This window comes from Triturus cristatus, chromosome 7 (assembly GCF_964204655.1).
Source record: "Triturus cristatus chromosome 7, aTriCri1.1, whole genome shotgun sequence".
Classification (NCBI taxonomy): Eukaryota; Metazoa; Chordata; class Amphibia; order Caudata; family Salamandridae; genus Triturus; species Triturus cristatus.
In genome coordinates, this window is record NC_140590.1 from 1,362,280,410 (window position 1) to 1,362,303,262 (window position 22,853).

Here is a 22,853-nt window from a genome sequence, read left to right on the forward strand (position 1 = left end):
CACAGCTGCTCCCTGCATTCCCCCCTCCCTTCTTGCCCAGCCATCTGCCTTTCCTGCCAGCCTTCAGCACCATCTCCGCCCCTCCCCCCGCTGCTGCGCACGCATCCCTAGCGTTCTTTAGCGCGGCATCGCAATCACTTTCGCGGCCAATGCTTGTTCCAGCTAGTACTGCCGCCACTACTTCTGGTGCACTATGTGATTTTAACATGGCAGCTTGCAATCTACCAACACATAAATGGGTGAACGCTCCATTTTTCTCTACAACCTTTTACAATATGGCGGCAGAGGTTTTCCAAACCCGATTGTTGCGGTGCTCACCTTGCATCTTCCCTTGCCGCCAATCCCCACCCCCCATGTCGGCTCGTTGCTACTTTTGGTTGGTTTACCGAAGTGCTGTTGCCCAAATCTGAGGTAAGGGCCCTGATTTTCATGCCTGAAATTTAATTCTTTATTCTTCATGGCTGACATACCCCTACCGTGTATCCCAGCACAACCGAGCTATTCTGCATTTCCCCTGTAGCGCTGCCCTTTCTCGCCACAGTAGCACTGGAGAATAAAGTAGTACTGTAATGCACCCCCTGTGTAGTACTACATACAATTCTGCTCTAGCACCACTGGACATCTCAAGTGCAGCGCTGTGTCCACCGCTGATGCAGCACTGTAGTGCACTACCCTGTACCACTGTCTTGCACTACACTATAGTAGTGCCATCCTCACCAGTCCTGTGCAGCCATGAACTACCAAGGCTGCATTGATAAGCATCCCGGCCATGTTGTGTACCCTCTACTATTTCGGTGCATCGCCCTACAGCACTGCTGTGCATCCCAGCCTTAGTTGTGCTTTGCACTCTAGAACGGTGACGTGCTCAGTCTGCAGCACTGCTCACCCGGGTATTACCTTGCACGGAGGCACACACGCATGTGCTTCAGAATGAAAACACAGCTTCTCACACCACTCATAGCTTCTATATGGACTCCTTTAGGCTAAAATTGTTACATCTTCGCTAGTTAACTATCACCCTTGATTCGCCCATTGCGATGCTTGGAGGTGGAGATGTGCCCCGGTCCGTGCTTTAGTCCTCCTGTGACTTAGCTCTGTTTTACTGCACCCCTGGACATGTGCATGGTGTAAAGGTTCTTGGGTGCCAGTGCAAACAGGAAGACATGCCTTGGGTACCCTGGTTGGCTAGTAAATGTTTGTCATATTTAGTGTGCTGTGGGCACAGGTTAACCCTGGGCCCCAGTGCCACTGCACATGTTGCACTGATGATACCTATGCCCCTGAATTCGACACAACTTAAACTGTGACATGCCCTCTGCCCCCTCGAACGGCATCTGCGAAAATGTTATGCCTTTGGCAAGGAACTGGTAACAGGCATAGCGGGCGCTGCAGGCCACCGACCAGATGTCAGTGTTAAAATGTACAGCTAGATGGCTGAAAGAGTTGTATCAGCCTAAAAGCAGTGCGATAATGTGCCTTTTATTGTCAAAGCTTCCATGTTAAAGAACAGTAGATGTTGCAGCACCCAAGCGATATACTGATAAGGTTCCAAAGACGAGACCGATTGCATTGCAAATGCTGGTTTGTTTCTAGGGAGCATATGACTCATTATGGGTGAGTTTTATTGCATAATCTCACTCACTGTATGTTTCACTCACATGGTGCTAAGTCCACGTCTTGAAACACAGACTCACTCATTTGATGCATACTCTCTCTCCCACAATTCATGCCCAGTTTCATTGTGTAAAAGTTAAACCCCTTGCTGCATAGTTTCTCTTATTAGGTTTATATCTGACTCTTTGAGCACAGTCCCATTCACTGGGTACTGGTTTCAATTCTTGGAGCACGTTGCCACTCGCTAAGTGTGTGTCTTGCATCTCTGGGCAGTGTCACTCACTGAATAAGAGTCTTACGCCTGGGTCTCACTCATTTAGTATGTGATCTCTATGTTGATACAGTTTCACTCTGCGAGAGTTTCACTTAATGGCGAACAATGTCATTTTGACAACTGAGAGTCTTAATTCTTGCAACAATAGAGCACAACTGTGATCTAAAGAGAACTCCTGCCATAATTCATGTTGTCTGCTGACCTACTATTACTAATGTTCCCCAGCAAAATCAGCGATAAAACTGATGCATCCTTATCTGGTCTCACTGCTGGACAGACTGCAAATCACATGTAGCAACTATTCATTGGAGAAAGGAATTGCTGTTCATGGCATGGCATCCTCAAACTCCACCTGCTGAATTGGGCGTGACCTCCAATTGTTTCGCGAGATCTTTTTTGTCTAAAATAATTTTAGGACGGTGTGTACTGGAAACTCTACTACATAGTCTCAAACTCATCAATGTGTTGTCAACATTTTCACCGAGACATGAGAACAGACAAATAAGGTACATCTAAGTAACAAGCATTGGCATAGCCAATAGGTCTCGCTTTTACGACCTTATAAGTGTTTAGCCATGCAACAGTTGATGTTGTTGCAAAAAGGATATTGTGCTGCATAACTAAATACTTATAAGGTCCCAAAAGCGAGACCTATTGGCTATGCCAATGCTTGTTTAAATTTACCGCTCTGAGAAGGATCAGTAAATAAATTTTAAAAAAAGCTGCAGAAATAGCAGTACAAAAGCAATCTTGGAAACTGCATCACGAAACCTTTAAAGATTAAAATAGTTGAACGTGTTGCTGGAACAAGTTTGGCAGTGGTTAGGGGTGAAGCAACACAGCGGGCATTAGAGAAGCAACATAGTGGGCCAGAGAGATGCAACACGAGGGATAGAACATGGGTGAAAGAGAGCAACATGGGCAGGGTGGGGGAGAAGCACACAGGGGAGAGAGAGCGTCATGAGTGCGGGTGTGAAAAGAGAAGCACATGGGCAAGAGAAAGCACCATGGAGGAGAGATAGAAAAGCACATGAGGGAGACAGCTGGAAAACACATGCACTCTCATGGAGTATTTTAACAAAAGAAAAAAAGTAGTTCCCTAAAAGCAAGCAGAAGAAGCATAGAAGCCAGGCAATCAAAGAGATGGTAGAAAGGCTATGCTTCAGGAGAGTGACACTGATAAGATGGGCAGCCTGAAACAAGGAAACGCATCCATTAGAAATCAAGGAAATACGAGTGACAGTAAAGCAAACCAATGGGATGGCTGCTAGTCCCTATATTTTCTTGGGAAGCCCATAATATGTCTCTCATAACCAGACAGCTTGCTAAAAATGTAGAGGCCTATGCAGCCAATTAGACTTAGACCATTTTAGTACTGAACACATCCTGCTAGTACTGAATGCGACCCTTTCCGCTTGCTTTATTGTTCATGACAGGTAAGTAATTTCTCCTTCTTTCCGAATGGCAGTGCTTTTTGTAAGGTTTTCATAAATGTTTATTAATTTATGACTGTGATGTGTGTTTTTATGAGCCTTCCCACGTGACATCTCATCCCTGGTTAAATGTATTGCCTGCATATATTTCCAGTGAGAGCGATAAGTTTTCACCAGCATGCCATCTGCACTATGTCCCGCTTCCTTCCATCAACCCGTTTGAGTTCAGAAACTTCTCCCTCGTCTGGGGGACCCACTCCTCAACCCTCCACCGCAGGCAAGCTCAGGGATTTGATCTACCTCAGTCAGAAAAGGAAAAATGTGTGCATTAACTGCACAATAATACCCTTACTAGTGGAAGCACAAGAACTAGGACCCATTGCTGATCTTACCAGCAGGGCAGCTGTTGTTCCTTCTGTGATAAAGGTTTGCAGCTTGAGGTGTTATGAGAATAGGGTAAGACATATGACCTATGAAATGTGAATAGGGTAAGACATATGGCCTATGACAGTTCTACAACTAGCAATTATATTTAAGTTTAATTTTAATAGCTGAATGTAAGAAGTTTTATGTAATGTTTTAACTTTCACTTTAGCATATCTAACAAGGAGAAAAGACAAGTTATTGAACTTTCTTGAACTCAGGCTTGAGTGAAGATATGTCAAAATGGTATGGAAAAGCTTGTTTTTGGTTTACGTAATTTAACCCAACCTTATAATATGCGGAATGTGAAGTAAGTATATCACCTACTGGCAGTTGCTAGTATGTAGTTATGGTTAAGACTGAGTTTCCATAGGGACAGCGTTTGTTGTTTTGACAATAACTTTAGCATCATTTGACGAATCCTCGGAACATTTTCAACACTTATACGACACTCACTTCAGCTGCTGTTTTGAAAGTTTCATTATGGTCCATCAAGTGAAGGTCGAGAAAAGGAGGAACGAGCAAAATGTGTGTTCCCCATGTTAATTCCCATAGAGATTTTAGACAGGACTACATCCCAAACCACTGAACGGATTTTTGCCAAATTTGGTAGAAAGGTAGCTGTTGGTCCAGAAAGCAACCTTTTTGTAAATTGGCATAAATCCGTTCAGTAGTTTTGGAAATATTAAGGAAAATCCAAATTTGTATGTATAGGGATGCAAATCCTCCAAGAATCGACAGCACCCGTGCTGAAATGTGATTGGTTGCCATCACTTTAACCAGGAAGTGTTGGCAGCCATCTTGGTACTCGGCTTCAGCTGAGTCCCACAATAAAACGTAAAAAAAAAAAAGAGACGGGGCAGGGTAGGAATACCCAAGACCCCTAGGCCACTTGGCAGGCCCCGAAGGGACGCATGGTAAACCAAGCTTTTCTTTTTTCTTTTCATCAGGCGACATGCAGGATCCGCTGCTCCCATTGAATAAAAAAAAGCAGCCCAGGAGCCCCCAAATGGTCCAGGTCCCAGGGGCATGAGCAATTATATAAAGGAGGGGGAGCACTGGCCTCCCTCCTAGGGCTTATGAAAGCTCTGGGGACCACCACCTTCCCGTGGCAAATCAAGTTGAATTAATGCTGGGGGCCTGTGCGGCACCCTCTGCAGCCACCAGGGACCGCCACCTGCCCGGGTCACGTAAAAATATATATGTTATGCAGGCAGGCCCGCCCGCGCCCTGGGAACCTCCACCTCCCCAGGGCAAAACATAATAAATTAATGCAGGGGCCCCACATGGCCCCCGCAGCCCTTTGGACCACCCCCTCCCCAGGGCAATGGGTCATGGCCCCCGCAACCCTGGGGATAGCCACCTCACTGGGGCTGAAATATATTAATGTAGGGGGTCTGTCGCGGACCCCTGTCTTGGGAGACCACCACCTCCCCAGGCAACTTTTTACAATAGAGGAGGCCACCCTCATGGAGCCATTTATGGCCTTGGGGATCACCACACCCCAGGCCCGGCTCCTGCTACCTCCCGAGGTGCCCACCCACAGGAGGTAGCTGTTTGTATTTGCTAGGTGGGAGCTGACAGTTCCCACCAAGCAAGAGCAAACATAACTCCACTTCCTGCAAACCGGAGCTGTCAAACATCTGCTTGCAAATATGCGTGCAGGGAAACAGATGATAACATTGCTCCTGCAAGCAGGGGGCTGCAAATTCAAGCAGTTCCCTGCTTGTGGGAGCACTGCTGGCTCCTGCAGGATTTAGGAGCCAGCTGGGACCGCAGGGGCCTTGAGGCTCCCCCACGGTCCCATAGCACATTGGATGCCCTGGGGGCACCCAGAAGACATGGCCTGTCCCCAGGGGATGGGGTCCCCGCATTCGCAATCGGCACTCCTCCTTATGAAAAATAAATAAATGTTAATGCGGGGCCGCGGCGTATGGTGTCCCTGGGGCTGAAATCGGAACGGGAATGGGTAGTGCATGGACCCCCTCCCCCGTGTGTTCAAAGCAGGGCCCTGGGGCAGCCAACCCATGCTGCGCATAGCGGAGGTTGTATTAATGTAAAGTAATTAAAATAACGTACTTTAAAAAAAACATAGAACTTCACTGAAAAAAACAAAGGTTACAGAGACGTTATAGTTAGTAAATAGAATTTTAAAAAACATAGAAATTTACTTAGAAAACCAAAGGTAACAGGGATGTTATAGTTTGTGGAATTGTGGAATTTTTCCAAATCTATGTCACATAATCATTTCATTACACTCATTTTGCTTAGCAAGCTGTAATTGTAATTCATTTTTCTAAAGAGATATTCACAGTAAAAGTGCTTCTAGACTTCGAATATACCTTGTTTAATAAAATGAGTAGTGTTTTTGCCTTATCAGACAAAAGAGGCCTAAATTATTAGTTAAAAAAATAAAAAAATAAAATATATATATATATATATATATATATATATATATATATTCACGGAAAAAAAATATATTTCAGTGCCTTTATAATTAGTTGGACATTTCACTCGTACAAAACCAGAGAAATTCGGCCGTTATAGTTAGTCGAGCTAACTATAACTCGCACCCCCGCAATGCAGTGCTGATGACGTCACATATTACATCACTCATGACATGGTCAGTGACATCACTGATGACATCACTGATAACATCTCAAATGACAATCACTGATGACATAATCCAGTGAATGTGTGTTTCTTTAAAGTTTAAATGTGATTTATATATATATGCCACGGTGTATTGAAGAATGAGTGGGTGTATAAGTGTCTGAATGGATGATTTAGTAGGTGCGTGACTGATTGTATAAGTGACTGATTAAGTGTATCTTACGAATGCATGGGTTAGTGAGTAAACTGTGTAAATGTCTGTATCAGTCTGTCAGTTGGTGTATAAGCGCTGCATGGGTTGGTGAGTAGCTACATGACTGTAAATATGGGTTATTGATTGGTTGTATGAGTATCTGTATGGGTGCCTGAGTGTCTTTGTGAGTGGGTGGGGGGTGGATGACTCTGTGCATAGATGTGTGAGTGGGTGATTCACTGGGTGTATGGGTTCAAGAGTGCATCTGTGAAGTGCTGTATGGGTGGGTGAGTGTGTGTGTATGGGTGTGTTGGTGAGTAAATGGATGCCCCATTGGTATATGTGTGAGTAACTACATATGTGAAAGGCAGTATATGTGAGTTTTGGGTATATCAATGACTATACGTGAGTGAGTGATTGTGAGAGTGGCTGTATGGATGAGTGTCTGCTTGCATGAGTGATTGTGTAAGAGAATAAGTATGTGTTAGTATTTGGATATTTAAGTGAGGTGGTCTGTTTATAACTGTATAGGTGAGTAAATGTGTGATTGATTATTTGCATGACTGAGGAGGTGTGTGAGTAAGACTGGATGAGTGGTAGTGTGTGAGTGTATATATAGGTGTATGAGTGCCTATGATAGTGCTGTATTGATGTGTGACTGCATGTATGAGTTACTGTGTGGGTGAATGAAAGGATGTGTGTGTAGACCTAAGAATCAGTCAGTGCGTATGTAGTAACTTGTATTGGTGTGTCTATGGTTTCGAAAATGGTAGTCTGTATTTTAGAGTGGGTGTATCAAAGTTTATATTATGGTGTGAGAAGGTGCATCAGATTATCACATGTATGATCAGTAATGTCATTTGAGATGTCATCAGTGATGTCACTGACCATGTCATGAGTGAGGGAATATGTGACGTCATCAGCAGTGCATTGCCGGGGGCGAGTTATAGTTAGCTCGACTAACTATAACGGCCGAATTTCTCTGGTTTTGTACGAGTGAAATGTCCAATGAACTATAACGTCTCTGAAACGTATGTTTTTTTCAATGAATTTTTAAGGTTTTTTAAATGCTAATTTCTAACTATAACGTGCCTGAAACCTATGTTTTTTTTTTAATGAATTTCTAAGGTTTTTTAAATGCTAATTTCTAACTATAACGAGCCTGAAACCTATGGTTTTTTCAGTAGATTTCAAAGGTTTTTTAAATGCTAATTTCTAACTATAACGTCCCTGAAACCTATGGTTTTTTCATTTAATTTCAAATGTTTTTAAATGCTATTTTCTTACTATAATGTTGCAAAAATATATAGATTTTTTTTATGACGGAAACAGAGTCTTTCTCAACAACCTAAAGCTCTGCATCCGCACTTACATGTAGCTACAATAAACTCATAATAAACACAAGGGCTGTTTTTAGAGCCACCCTATAACCCAACAGTGAATCTTGCATATTAAAAATATACATATTCTCTTTTGTACAACTTTACTTGGAATCGCGAACCCAGCACGTTTACACTGGGGGGCCGTGCTGGAGACAATGGAGTCGCGACTCAAAGCGCACAAAATAAACGGAAATGCCCTCTATTCTATATTGTTTAATTCTGCCTCGGGGACCCCATCCCCCCAGGCATACCTTTGGGTACCGTGGGGGAAGCCTAATGCCCCCACGGCCCCAGCCAGCTCCCCGCCTCCTGCGGGAGCCGGCATTGCTTTTGGGAAGGGGAGCTGCTAACATGCAGCTCCCCTTGCCCAAAACCAATACTGCTTTGCTTCTTGGAAGCGAGAACAGGTTTCCTGCTCTCGCTTCCAAGAAGCAAAGCAGTGTTTGCAATGACAGGGCGGGAGCCATACGGCTCCCGCTCTGTCATTGCAAACATTAATGTCCCGGGGGTGGGCACCCCGGGATTTTTCAGAAGCCGGCCCTGGGGGGTGGCGGTCCCCAAGGCCATTGACAGCTTCACGAGGGGGGCCACGTGGCCCCCCTCACTTTATTTACATAGCCCCAGGGAGGTGGTGGTCCCTGAGGCTTGGGGAGGCCCCCTCATTATTTAATAAAGACCCGGGAAGGTGGTGGTCCCCGGGGCTTTGGGGGGGTCCAGCCAGCCCCCCCTTTCAATTACAATTGCTCCGGGGAGGTGGCGATCCCCCAGCGGACCCCAGCAAATTAAAATCTGATTACCTCCGGGACCTGGCCCACCCGGGGGCTTATAGAAAACGAAGCGCTACGTTTTATTTTTTTTATTTTTCGTTTGGATTCGCGAACACAGCCGTTTAAAAACAAAATGCTATTTTTAGCCCTGGGGGTCCTTGTGGGACCCCCAGAGCAGGGCTAGGGGTTCAGGGAGTTAATACTCTGCTCCCTTTTCTTCTTTTCTAATGTTTTTTTCACAGTTTTCTTGGCACACGGTTACCGAGTCACAAGATGGCTGCCAACACATTCTGGTTTGGAGTGTTGGCAGCCAATTGGAGTGAAGCTCGTGCCCAGGAGGGTTCGCGAACCAGCCTCGGTGCTCAGATATCGATATTTTTCTTTTTCTAATTTCTCTGAAACTACTGAATGGATTTACACCATTTAACAAGAAGGTCTCTTTCTGGACCAAGACCTACCTTTTTGCTAAATTTGGTGTAATTCCGTTCAGCAGTTCGGGCTGTAGCCTGTTACAATTTTTCCTACGGAAATTGACATGGGGAAAATGTGTTTTTGGACCCCTTCTTTGTTCTCGGCCCCGGCTTGACGAATCACCCCGAAACTTTCAAGACAGGAGCTGACGGGACCGGAGCGCCCCATTAGTTTTGAAAATTTCACGAAGATTCTTCAAACGGCGCCAAAATTATTGTCAAAACAAAAAATGCTTTTCCTATGGAAACTAGGTTCTAACTATGACTACCTACTGGTGACCGCCAGTAGGTTATATAGATGATGGAAGACCTTCTTACCTGAAATGTTCGGGAATGGATGGCGCAGCTGGTTCTTTTATCGGTGAGACAGAACTATAACTCCGAGGCCCACTGGAGGGCTATAATTGGTCCATATAATGGTTTTGGAAGGCACACAGCAACTGGAGGCAGTAAATAGGGTATTAAACCACAAGTGCCAGCATGCATAGTAATTATTTGACTATCAAAGGCACACCGGAGGCCAATTGCAACGCAAGGAACTGTGGGAACCCGTGACGCGCTATCCAAACTGCCTTTGAGGAAAGAGCATAAATGCTCTGAAACACGTCAGGCAGATGGACAGGAAAGGTCGGAGGTGCAGTCCTGTCTCGTAAGAAATAAAGATATGTTTATCTACGGCTGGAGGAGTGCGTCTCTTGATGCATGGGCACAACCTGGTTAGATTTAAACTGCGGCAAGTCCAAGCCGCGTGGTAGATCGCACCGCCCTCTAAGATGATGGGGGATCGTCTTCCCTGAAATGTTCGGGAATGGATGGCACAGCTGGTTCTTTTATCGGTGAGACACAACTATAACTTTGAGGCCCACTGGAGGGCTATAATTGGTCCATATAATGGTTTGGAAGGCACACAGCCACTGGAGGCAGTAAATAGGGTATTAAACCACAAGTCCCAGCATGCATAGTAATTAATTGACTATCAAAGGCACACCTCAGGCCAATTGCAATGCAAGGACACCACTTTGAGTAACCTTTCTATGCCACTGATTTCCAGTTAGCATCCGGATAGTGAAAGCTTTATTTAAAAAACACATTTCTGAATGTATGATTGACACTGAGGAAGACGGAAATGCTGAAACGCGTGTGTTGTCAGTCCGACATAGGATTAAAATAATTTTCAAAAAGTATTAGCTCCAGAGTGCGCTCAATTGTAAAAGCAATTCCAAGGACGGGAGAGTTGCGGTGCAGACACACACACACATATATATATATATATATATATACACATATTCAATTAAAAACTAAACATTACAGGGACATTATATAGGGCTCACATTTTAAACATACAAAACCATAGAAATTCACCTGTTATAGTTAGAGTCATATCATGTATCTATAACTCATGCCCTAAGGTAACTGTAACTCGCACCCTCACCCGCACACCTAATTACCCCAGATATTACAACACTCATGACATCTTTGATAACATCATTGATAATATCACTATAACATTTGCAGTAACTTTATTGATGAGAAAACTGTGCATGGCGGGGACGTGATTTATAGTTACCTTTGGACATGAGGTAGAGTTGCTTGTACTAGACAATCAAGGGTGAGTTGTGGTTATGTAAAAGAGAGGGAGAGTGTGTATGTGTGATTATTAACAGCTATTGACAGTGCACATATGAACATTTTAGACAAAGGTGGTAGGAGTATTTTACTCCACACCGGCACAGCCTTTTAAAGAAAAAATAAATGTGTTAGTTTCATTCATACCTTAATTACTATAATGTGTATTTATTTTTTAACCTGGTTCTTTAGAAGCCATGAATTGATTGATACTAAACCGTAACCTTAGTTTACACTGAGTGTATTATATTCTCACCTGTATGTGCCAGCGATAACTTGTTCACCATCAACCAATATGAACTTCTCCAAAAACTGTCCAGAAAATTTCTTCCCTGATTTTGTGCAGTAAGTACTTCCTGTCAAAGTTCTAACCCTCAAATTCTAAAAAAAGTAGAAAAAAAAGGAAAGGGCAAGGATTAGTGAGTACCATTCATAGTTCTCCACACTCCATATTTAGAGCAAATACGCCACTCACAGATATCCACTGGCACCAGACAGATGCTTCACATACAATTTATTCATGCATGTCATTGGATTCAATAGTACATAGGCTAAATTTGAAACCACAACCTTAGTCATAGGCAGTATAATCAATAGTTGGAAATATCAACAGGTAATTTCATGCTACTTTGTGTTTTTTGTTTACATCTGTTTTATTCGATTTTAAATAGCTTTAGCATATACATTCCTTATGAAGCATTATCAATGACAGAATCGTTGATGGCAACTCAAATCACAGGAGGGCATATTTTGCAAACTTTTATGCATCATCATTGAATTTAATAATACAGTGCTGATTCGGGTACAGTAGTTGGTGAGCATTAATAGATGCTATGTTGGCAATTCAGTTTCACAACAGAGCTAAACAGTTTAACAATAAGGCAGCAGCCTGCAACGTGTATTATGTGTATGGCTACCAATAAAAAATGCTTTAAACATTGTCATTGTCCAAGTCGCTAGTTTCATTATTCTGTCATTGTGTGCAGCATACATGTGCATGTGGTTAAGGATAGCCTACACTGGTGGATCAACCAGCTAAGATTCACTCAGCTAAGAAGAGTGTGCATTGGTGTTGTCCCCAGTCACAAGAGACGCCGCACAATCCTCTTTCCCCGCCGTGCCTTCCCCCTCTCTGTTAGAGTCATTGCGGTATGAGATAGATGATATGTCAGTATTTGTGTCCGCCTTTAGCGCATCCCATTGCCGGGCAATAGGGTGTTTTCTGAGACCCCGATTACCTTCCCTGTGTAAGGTTGTGCTCTCTGCCTGCGCCAAATTAGTAAATGAGTGCTGCCAGGCCGTAGCATGTGAGGGATCAGGGATTTCCATCTGGGAGTTATCAGGCGCTTGGCCAAGAGCAGCCCCAAATAAATAAAGTGGGATGTAACCTTATATTTCTTGACTCTGGTATTCCTCCCTAACATGCATAGATCCCAAATGTGCGCGAGAGTCCTTTTCATGCAATATGACAACCTGTCCAGTACAGCTCGCCAATAATGTAGGAGTTGAGGGCAGGCCAACAGCATATGGAGCAAGTTAGCATTTATCATCTGACAGCATGGGCAGGCGGCGTCGACTCGCCCAAAATAGGGATTTATTTTCTCTGGAGTGAGTTAGACCCCTGTGCCCCCACAGCCGGTCGCTCCTCTTCACTGCTCTGCCTACCTGTCGCTGCCTGGCACCTGCCCACCCTGTAACCTCCGCCACTCACCTGGTTTCACGCCGCTCCTGCCTCCTGCCTGTCGCTTCCTGCCGCTGCTGCCCCTCCTCGCCCGCTGACCTCCGACGCTGCCCCGGTGACTTCTGCTCCGTTTTTCCCGCCGTTTCCGCCACCGCTGACCCGCTCTCCTCCTTCCTGCTCCCGCCTGCAGTCCCGCCTCCCCCCACTGCCCACTGGACAACCTGCTCCCGCCTCCCAGCTGACCCTCCCTCCCGGCTCCTTATTTATGACGCCCCCTGAGCGACCGCGCAGCGGACGCGCGCAGCGGGAGCGCCGACTGAGTGCCGAAGGTGCGCCAAAGGTAAGCCCGTCTGCGCCCGTCCGTGCCTGGACCGCGCCCAGCGCCAGACCCCCTGGCCCCCGCGCCCGCCAGCCCCCCTGCAGGACCTACGACTTCGCTACGCTCATCGCACTCAAAATCGCCCTAGCCCCCGGGTGCTACCGAGCGTCCCCGCGACACACCCATGGACCCTTCGTCTGCCGATCCTGCAACTTCTCCTGCCTCCAAACAAGCACCACGCCCACCAAGACGGACAACAGCAACCACCTCAAGTGCATCCTGATCAACACCCGCTCCGTCCACAGACACGCCGTGGAACTCTGGAACCTCCTCGACACCGCATCTCCAGACGTCGCCTTCCTCACGGAAACCTGGATGAACGCCTCCTCAGCCCCCGACATCGCCATAGCCATCCCGGACGGCTACAAGATCATCAGGAGGGATCGCGTCAACCAGACCGGAGGAGGGATCGCCATCATACACAAAGACACCATTCGCATCTCGACTGACTCCACCGACGCATTCAACACCGCCGAATACCTGCACTTCCAGATCCACACCGACCCCAAGACTACCCTCAGAGGCACCCTCATCTACAGACCCCCGGGACCACGCGCACAGTTCTGCGAAGACATCACGGACTTCATCAGCCCTCACGCCCTCCCCTCCGCCGACTACATCCTCCTCGGGGACCTCAACTTCCACCTGGAGAACAACAACGACCGCAACACGACCACCCTGCTGGACAACCTCGCCAACCTCGGACTCCAGCAACTGGTCAACACCCCCACCCACTACGCCGGCAACACGCTCGACCCCCTCTTCTCATTCAGCAAGCATGTCACCTTCAGCCACTGCACCGGACTCCACTGGACTGACCGCAGCTGCGTCCACTTCAGCTTCAAGAAGAACACGGTCCACCACCACCCGAAGCAGGTTCCCCACAGAAACTGGAGCAAGATCACCGTCGACCAGCTCACCACCTCCCTCAGCCAGAACCCACCGGTCAGGACAACGGACCCTAACACAGCAGCCCTCGACCTCACGCAATGGCTGACCCCCTGTGCCAACGACCTCGCCCCACTGAAGAACCCACTCACCAGGCCCAGAAGCAAGAAGGCCCCCTGGTTCACCGGCGAACTCAAGGACTCCAAGAAGGCCTGCCGCACCCTCGAGAAGGCCTGGTGCCTCGACAAGACCACCGACAACATGACCGCCCTCAAACTCGCCACCCGCAGACATCATCAGCTCATCCGCACCACCAAGAAGAAATCTTTGAAGGAACGACTGGACAAAAACGCCCATGACAGCAAGGAGCTCTTCAACTTCGTTAAGGAGTTCTCCAACCCCAGCACCGGCAACAACGACATCACTCCCTCGCAGGACCTCTGCGACTCCCTCGCCTCGTACTTCCACCGCAAGATCGCCGACATCCACAACAGTTTCGGCGCTCCACCCCCGCACCCATCGACCGAACCTACACACCCCGCCGCTATCCTCCAGACATGGACCAAAGTGACCCCCGAAGACACGACACGCATGATGAACACCATCCACTCCGGATCTCCGACCGACCCATGCCCCCACCATGTCTTCAACAAGGCCGCCTCTACCATCGCACCTCACCTCCGAGACATCATCAACGCCTCCTTCGACACAGCCACCTTCCCGGAGAGCTGGAAGCACGCCGAGCTCAGCGCACTACTGAAAAAATCAACAGCGGACCCGACCGACCTCAAGAACTTCCGCCCAATCTCGCTCCTTCCATTCCCTGCCAAAGTCATCGAGAAGGTCGTCAACAAGCAGCTGGCTGCCTTCCTCGAGACGAACGGATCCCTCGACCCATCGCAATCCGGATTCAGAGCCAACCACAGCACCGAGACCGCCCTCATCGCAGCCACCGACGACATCCGAGCCCTGCTCGACAAAGGTGAAACAGCGGCACTCATCCTCCTTGACCTCTCTGCAGCATTTGACACTGTCTGCCACCGCACCCTAGTCCAACGCCTCAACGACACCGGCATCCAGGGGATTGCTCTGGAATGGATCATCTCATTCCTCTCCGGCAGAACACAGAGAGTACGCCTCCCTCCGTTCCGCTCTGAGGCCACCGAAGTCATCTGCGGCGTCCCGCAAGGATCGTCGCTCAGCCCCACTCTCTTCAACATCTACATGAAACCCCTCGCTGCCATCGCACGCCAACACAACCTCAACATAATTTCCTACGCCGATGACACCCAGCTGATTCTCTCCCTCACCAGAGACCCCGACACCGCCAAAGCCGACCTACACGAAGGGATGAAAGATGTCGCCGAATGGATGAACATCAGCCGCCTGAAGTTGAACACGGACAAGACAGAAGTCCTCATCCTGGGACCGTCGCCCTCCGCATGGGACGACTCCTGGTGGCCCCCGGCCCTGGGCACCGCACCCAAGCCAACGGACCACGCACGCAACCTGGGCGTCATCCTGGACTCCTCCCTATCGATGACCAGACAAGTCAACGCTGTCTCCTCATCTTGCTTCCACAACCTCCGCATGCTCCGCAAGATCTTCAGATGGATCCCGACCGAGACCAGGAAGACTGTCACCCAGGCCCTCGTCACCAGCAGACTAGACTACGGAAACACCCTCTACGCCGGTACAACAGCCAAGCTTCTGAAAAGACTTCAGCGTATCCAGAACGCCTCCGCCCGTCTCATCCTGGACGCCCCCCGACGCAGCCACATCTCGAGCCACCTGAGAGACCTGCACTGGCTCCCTGTCAACAAGAGGATCACGTTCAGACTCCTCACCCACGCACACAAATCCCTCCACGACCTGGGCCCAAGGTACCTCAACGACCGCCTGACCTTCTACACGCCCACCCGACAGCTACGATCCGCAAACCTCGCCCTCGCCGTCGTCCCTCGCATCCAGAGAGCCACCGCCGGAGGAAGATCCTTCTACCTAGCAGCCAAGACATGGAACTCCCTGCCCGTCCACCTGCGGCTGACCCAGGACCACTTCGCCTTCAGGAAACAGCTCAAGACCTGGCTGTTCGAGCAGTAGCAGACCCCCTCCCCCAAGCGCCTTGAGACCCTTCCGGGTGAGTAGTGCGCGATATAAATTCCATGATTGATTGATTGATTGATTGATTAGATCCTGTGTACAACATACAATTGAATCAGGCGAAATCTGGCGTTTTGAGGGATCATGGCGTGGCTCTCCGGCACAGCATCCCACTCCTTATCGGTGTAGGGACGACTCAAGTCAGTCTCCTACTTACCACATAACTGCATAAGAGGGTGCGCTGTATGGGTTCACAACGAACCCGCCAGCTATTTGATTAAATGCTTGCCGCTCCCTAGTACATGGAAGTATTGTAGAGTTAAACGCGTGAGCAGTTCATTCGCTATGCCCTCCCAGTTGTGTCTCAGAGTCCCTATGAGTGAAGCATGTAATAGGAATTGTCCGGGTGGAAGCCCGTCCTCCTCAATCAGAGTGCCATATGGCAAGAGTGTGCCATCTCTGTAAAGGTCACCCGCAGTCTGAACGCCAGCCACCTCCCAGTCCACAAGTTCGGCTCTAGTGGCGAATCTGTTACCCAACAGTGAACCAAAAATCGCCAGTAGGGCATACAGATTGGTGCAACGTATGATATATAGACACCGCCTGTAACAGCAGTAAGCAACCTGTAATAACATGGGTTGTGGCAACAGGAGTCAGGCACATTGATGAAAAACTTGAAATAGATCAGTTAGTTTCCAGGCTGGTCCTGTTGTGGCCATTTCCGATAATTGCAATGCAGCAAGCCAGCGTGTCACCTATTGCAACTGTGCAGCTAAATGATAATGTTAAAAATTGTGCATTGAAATGCCACCACGCTCTGTCGGCTGGTATAATTTAGCTAGCGCCACACGGCAATGTGATTTATTCCAAATGAATTCCCGTATAGTTCCTTAAAACGAACGGAAAAATGAAGCATATATGTATAATTGCAAGTTTGCAAAATAATACAAAAGGCGGGGGAGTGCCACCATCTTCAATAGCGCCACTTGGCCTGGCACCGATAAAGGAGGCGCCTCCAGAAAACCATCTGGGCTCGCAGGGTTGTGACTGCGCATCCCAAATTACCTTCAAAAAGGTCCATCGGGGAATGGTAGATCTGTATCCCCAAATAGCAGAATACATCAGGCTGCCAGGTGAATGATTTTGTGTCTACTATAATGATCGGGTGTATTAGAATCAAATGGGAATGAACATGACTTGCACCAATTGACTTGTAGGCCAGATATTGAGGCAAATTGCTGGAGGATACCCACAACCTCAGCAAGGACAACAGCGGCATCACGGAATAAATAAGCGAATCATCCTCGTATAAATTGACAGAGTGCATACCATCGCCTAGCGATATGCCCCAGTCAGTTCCGCAAGTATGCAGGCGAGCCACCAGCAGCACCAAAGCTAGTGAGAAAAGCAGTGGCGATTGAGGGCCTCCCTGTCTGCTGCCTCATCGTATGGATATAATGAATCTGTCTTCACCCGGGACAGTGGTAGTGTGTATAATAACTTAATATATTTGAGAAATTGGGCTCCGGATAAGTCACCTCATGCTACTTTGTATCCCCTCTCCAACTCACACATTTTGCAGGTGCCTAGTCCCATCTAGCCCGTTACATACCTGGGACTAGGCCTCTGACCAGCTTAGGCCCTTCAGACCAGGCCTTGGTGCATCGAGGCCCCACCTCACTCCTGCTTCTCCTCTCACCTTTCCTCCACTCTCTTGTCTCTTGGGTCCTCGGCCCTCCCTTTAACACTCTGTCTTCTTGACTCCACTTTCTATCGCTCTCTCTGCTTCGCTCTCTCCTGCTCTGTGCCATCTTATGCTGCTTTCATGCTGTTTGCTCTTTCTGTGTTCTGTTTGTGCTCTTTCCGCGTCCTCTGCTTTTTTAGCGATCTTTCTGTGCTCTAATTTTGACTCTTTCCTTTTTGCTCTTTCACACACTCCACTCTTACACTTGACTTCACCGTCTTTTTGCCACTTTCCTTTTTCTTTGATCTCTCACCTTTTCTTTGCTTCTATTTGCCTATGTTTACCTCTTTTTGCCTTTTCTTGCCTTTTTTGTCTCTCTCCTTCCCCCCCTTGCCCCAGGCCATTTCCTCCGCCCTCCTGTGCTTTTTTTCCCCAGCTGATTGCCCAGCTCCTTACTTTCCCTCTTTCCCCGTCTGCCACTACCCTCGTCTTCTTCCTGCCCTTCCCTAGAAGCAACCACCTCTCCCTGTGCTCCTCCCACCTCAGGAACTTCTTAATGGCAGCCACTGAACACCAAAGGCTAGCCCTTATTCAACGGTCCGTGCCTTGACCACGCCCAGAACCATGAACCCTGGTCCGACCCGCCTCCACAGCTAAGGACCTCTGCATGCTCAACCTCAGCCACCACTACTGATGCTTCCGCTCCTCACACAATAGTAAGACCTTTTATCTCCTTGTACAGTCACTTCACCTGTGACAACACACCTACATTTACCACCCCTACAAGGAAACCAAACCCCTTTTCAAAAAGAGTAGAAGGTAAGCAAACTAAATATATAAGCAAAATCTGTCAAACCACCAGCAATTCGGATCATGTGCTATAGGTACCTTGTATAGGACAGCATAACAATAAAATGTCTATCCACTACTTCTGCCTTATTTAGGAAAACCCACTTTTCACATATCAATTGCTGCAATATGTTACAAAGAGACTTAAAATAAATTATATATCAAACTCTATATTGTTTTATTAAAAACATTTTTTATACATAAAACCTAGTTGGTGTTATGTTTTTAAAGTGCAAAAATGAGACAACTTCTCAAAACAATGATTTAATTGGTACATAAAAATCATATTCTTTATCCATTTAGACACCAGTTATAAGTACACATTTTCAAATACAAATTTAAAAATACAATGTTAAAAAATATACACAGAAAAACTGTCAACGCGGCGTTTCTGTGAAAGATTGATTGGTCTTCACCTTCTTCAGGACGAACAAATTTTTCAGTTTATCTGAGTAACTGAAAACATTATGATGAATTCATAAAAACTATCATAATTTGTAACACATTATTAAATACAGCAGTGCAAAGTTGTGGGTATCTTTAAAAGTAAAACATAGATTTGCCTATTTGAAAATTACTTGTACAGCAGCAGCGTAAAGTGACTCTCCAACAAATGTGCGTATATCACATGACCCACATGATTAAATGGTTTACGATAACTACCGAACTACCGACCCAATTTCCCAGCTATCTTTCCCAGCTATCTTTCCCTGCCAAAGTCATGGAGATGGTTATTAACAAACAACTCTCCAGATACCTAGAACTTCAGCAACTACTGGACAGCATGCAATCTGGCTTCCCCAGCAACCACATCACAGAAACTGCCCTCATTGCGCCATCCACGACATCCGGACCATCCTCGACCGTGAAGACACTGCAGCTCTCATTCTGCCCAATTCCTCTAGAGCAGGGGTACTCATAGTACGGCCCGCGGGCCGCCAGCGGCCCGGCAAGCCTTCCCTGGCGGCCCGCGGACCTTGCAGACCTGTACCTGCAGTGGCGTCACTAGGGGGGGTGCGGGGGAGCGGACCGCACCAGATGACACCATCACATGGGGTGACACCGCCACCGCGCCGGCAGAGGACGAGCTGCTCCCGACATCTGCGTTCATCACAAAGTCCTGCGCAAAGTGTCTGTAATCAATTGGAAAATTCCCTTGAGACAAAGTTAGTGAACTGTGAAAAGAGAAGAAAGGAGGGAAGCAAGGGGGGGGGACTGTGGAGGCAGACAGAGACTGCAGCAAAACCACTCTACAGCAAAGAAGGCTGAGGCGCTGTTACATATATTAAGTGCTGGCGGAACACACGACACAATGTACAACAGGCCATGCACGCGATTATTACAACATTGTGCCTTACAAACATGGCAAAACAATAGACAACCTTGTTGAACACTTTCCTTATAGTGCTTAATAGAAATAAAATATGTTTCAGAGCGCTCCAATATATCATCAAAAAGGGCATGCAGATAATTAGGCAACCTCAGAATTCATTTGAGGGGGCAAAGCTACAATTCCAGATTTGCGATTTTACACAAAGCAATTTAGCCAGCAAAACACTTGTCACTCCTAATGGCCAAACCACTGTCCTAATATGTCCAAATTACGGAATATATCAGCAGTGCGGTGTTCGAAGGGAAGGGAGAAGCGCGGGGTCACAGAATGGGCAGGGGGTGGCAGGAAGTCTGACCTGGGCTTCTGTGGGTGAGCAGTGCAGGGTCTGGGACGGAGCAGCTCAAGAGAGATGCGCACAGGATTTAATGTAGGAATATTGCACCCTGTCCGGGGGTGACGCCACGAGTTATGGCACTGGGTGACACCAACCCTAGTGACGCCGCTGTGTACCTGTGCAAGAGCTATGGGGGCCGGGCGATTCTTTTAAAAGCCAAGTCACTTGTTAATGAGGCTTTGTTGTATTTCACCTCTTCTTAGCGCCCCTGCATCTCCCCTCTGAATGAGTGGAGATGGAGGGGCGCCAAGAAGAGGTGAAATACAACAAAGCCTCATTAACAAGTGACTTCGCCTTTAAAAGACCTGTGAAGTACTTGGTTGCGGCGGCTGTTTGTGTTCCAGGGAAGCGGACTCAGCGCCGGGTGAGGTGAAGGACAGGGAAGGGGGGGGGGGGGGGGGCAGCAGCTAGTGAGAGCAGCCGGTGAGTTTAAAGCGGGAGGAAGACAGAGTGCGACAGAGAGAGGGAGAGAGGGAGAGGGGGAAGACAGAGCAGGAGACAGGGAGGGAGAGACAGCGAGAGAGAGACAGACAAGTTGGGAGAGGGAGGGAGACAGAGGGAGGGAGGGGGACAGATGGAGAGGGAGGGAGACAGAGAGGGACGGAGACAGAGAGAAAGGGAGACAAACTGATTGAGAGAGAGAAGGAGAGAGATAGAGAGAGGGAGGGAGACAGAGAGGGAGGGAGAGAGAGGGAAGGAGGGAGACAGAGGGAGGGAGGGAGACAGGGAGGGAGACAGAGAGGGAGGGAGACAAACACAGTGAGTGAGGCAGAGAGAGAGAGAGGAAGAGAGAGAGGGAGGGAGACGGGGGAGGGAGAGAGGGAGACACAGAGGGAGGGAGACAGAGGGAGGGAGATAGAGGGAGGGAGACAAGAGGGAGGGAGACAAGAGGGAGGGATGGAGGGAGGGACTGAGACAGAGAGAGGGAGGGAGATAGAGTGAGTGAGACAGAGGGAGACTGAGGGAGGGAGAGAGAGAGAAATAGATAGAGAGAGAGGGAGACAGAGACAGAGAGAGGGAGAGTGATAGAGGGAGGGAGGGAGACAGAGCTAGATAGATAGATAGATAGATAGATAGATAGATAGATAGATAGATAGATAGATAGATAGATAGATAGATAGATAGATAGATAGATAGATAGATAGATAGATAGAGATGTGTGAATGCCGGGTCTGGTGGCTCAGTGGACGAAGGCGTCTGCTGCAGGGGCCTGTGTTCAACCTCATGGTCACAGTTTTTTTTTTTTGCTTTAGCCCCGCCCCCTCCCCCACTGCCCCCGCCCCCACCGGTGCGGCCCTCGGCCACAAACCACACTGTAAATTTGGCCCCTGAGAGAAAGTTTGTGAGTACCCCTGCTCTAGAGCTAGCTTTCGACACCGTCTCTCACCACACCCTCATCTCAAGGCTACACCACACTGAAATACAAGGACCAGCTCTTCCTTACAGGCAGAAAACAGAGTCAGGCTCCTGCCATACACCTTAGAACCTAAGAAACTCATCTGCGGATTCCCACAAGGCTCATCTCTCAGCCCAACTCTCTTCACATCTACATGGCACCCCCCTTGCCGGCATCATCAGAGCCCACAGATTTGATATCACATCCTACGCGGGCAACACGTAGCTCACCCTATCCCTGACAGACAAGGCCAACACCACCAGAAACAACTTCATAAACTACATGACCAGCGTGGCAGACTGGATGAAACAGAACTGCCTGAAGCTCAACACAGACAAAATGAAAGTACTGATCTCCAGAAACAAGAGCTCACCCGGAAACTTCTCCTGGTGGCCAGCAGAACTAGGACCCACACCAATCCCTTCGGAACAAGCCAGAAACCTAGGACTCATCCCGTACAATAAATTCATCATGGCACCTCAGGTACATGTCATCACCACCTCTTGCTTCCTCATCCTATAAACGCTACGTAAAATCTTCAAAAGCTATCCCAAACCAGCAGACATACCGTCACTCACGCTTCATCATGAGCAGGCTGCACTACGGCAATGCACTCAATGTTGGAATCCCAACCCACCTCACAGAGCGTGTCCGAAACATTCAGAGCACCCCCACTAGACCCATCCGCGACCTACCTCACCACACCCATATCTCGCCTCACCTCAGAGAGCTACCCATCAAGAAACACTGTCAATTTAAGCTGCTAACCCACACATTCAAGGCCCTACTCAACATTGGACCTGCTTACCTCAAACACCGCCTACACTTCTACCAACCACCCGACAACTGCAATCCATGTCTCTCTCTCTTGCACATATCCCACGCATCCACAGAAGCAGAGCTGGAGGTCGCACTTTTCCTACATTGCTGCCAAGGCCTGCATTGACCTCCCCTAACAAATTAGGACCTATTACTCACTACTCGACTTCCGCAAGAAGCTGAAGACCTGGATTTTCAACTAACCCTGCGGATCTCCTTCGGATGAACCACTCTTACTCTCACTTAACCTACAAAGGTGCTCAAGCACCTGGATACGATCACGAGTGACAAGTGCGCTCTACAAATCTACATAACATAATGTCAAAAGTCCATAGTTACTTTCTGTGCCATGATGACAGGGCATCAGGTTGGAGAAGTATTCTTCAGCTTCTCCCATTGACTTTAAAGACAATATAAATTCTCTAGATAGGCCAGACAGGGACATTGGAGATTGCACTTAAGGTTAAACTGGTAATTTTATCAACAAATTGCTGGCATTTTAGATAAAGTCTGAACTCACGTTCTGACTTCT

General features: G+C 47.8%; 1 protein-coding gene across 1 annotated transcript in view; it reads right to left on the reverse strand.

The window, feature by feature from the left end:
* Positions 1–22,853, reverse strand: part of SACK1C (scaffolding CK1 anchoring protein C) — a 224,833-nt gene that overhangs the window by 2,547 nt on the left and 199,433 nt on the right. The window contains exon 3 of the mRNA XM_085619074.1: positions 11,052–11,176. Coding sequence (XP_085475200.1) covers positions 11,052–11,176 — 125 coding nt within the window. The remainder of the gene's footprint in view (positions 1–11,051; positions 11,177–22,853) is intronic.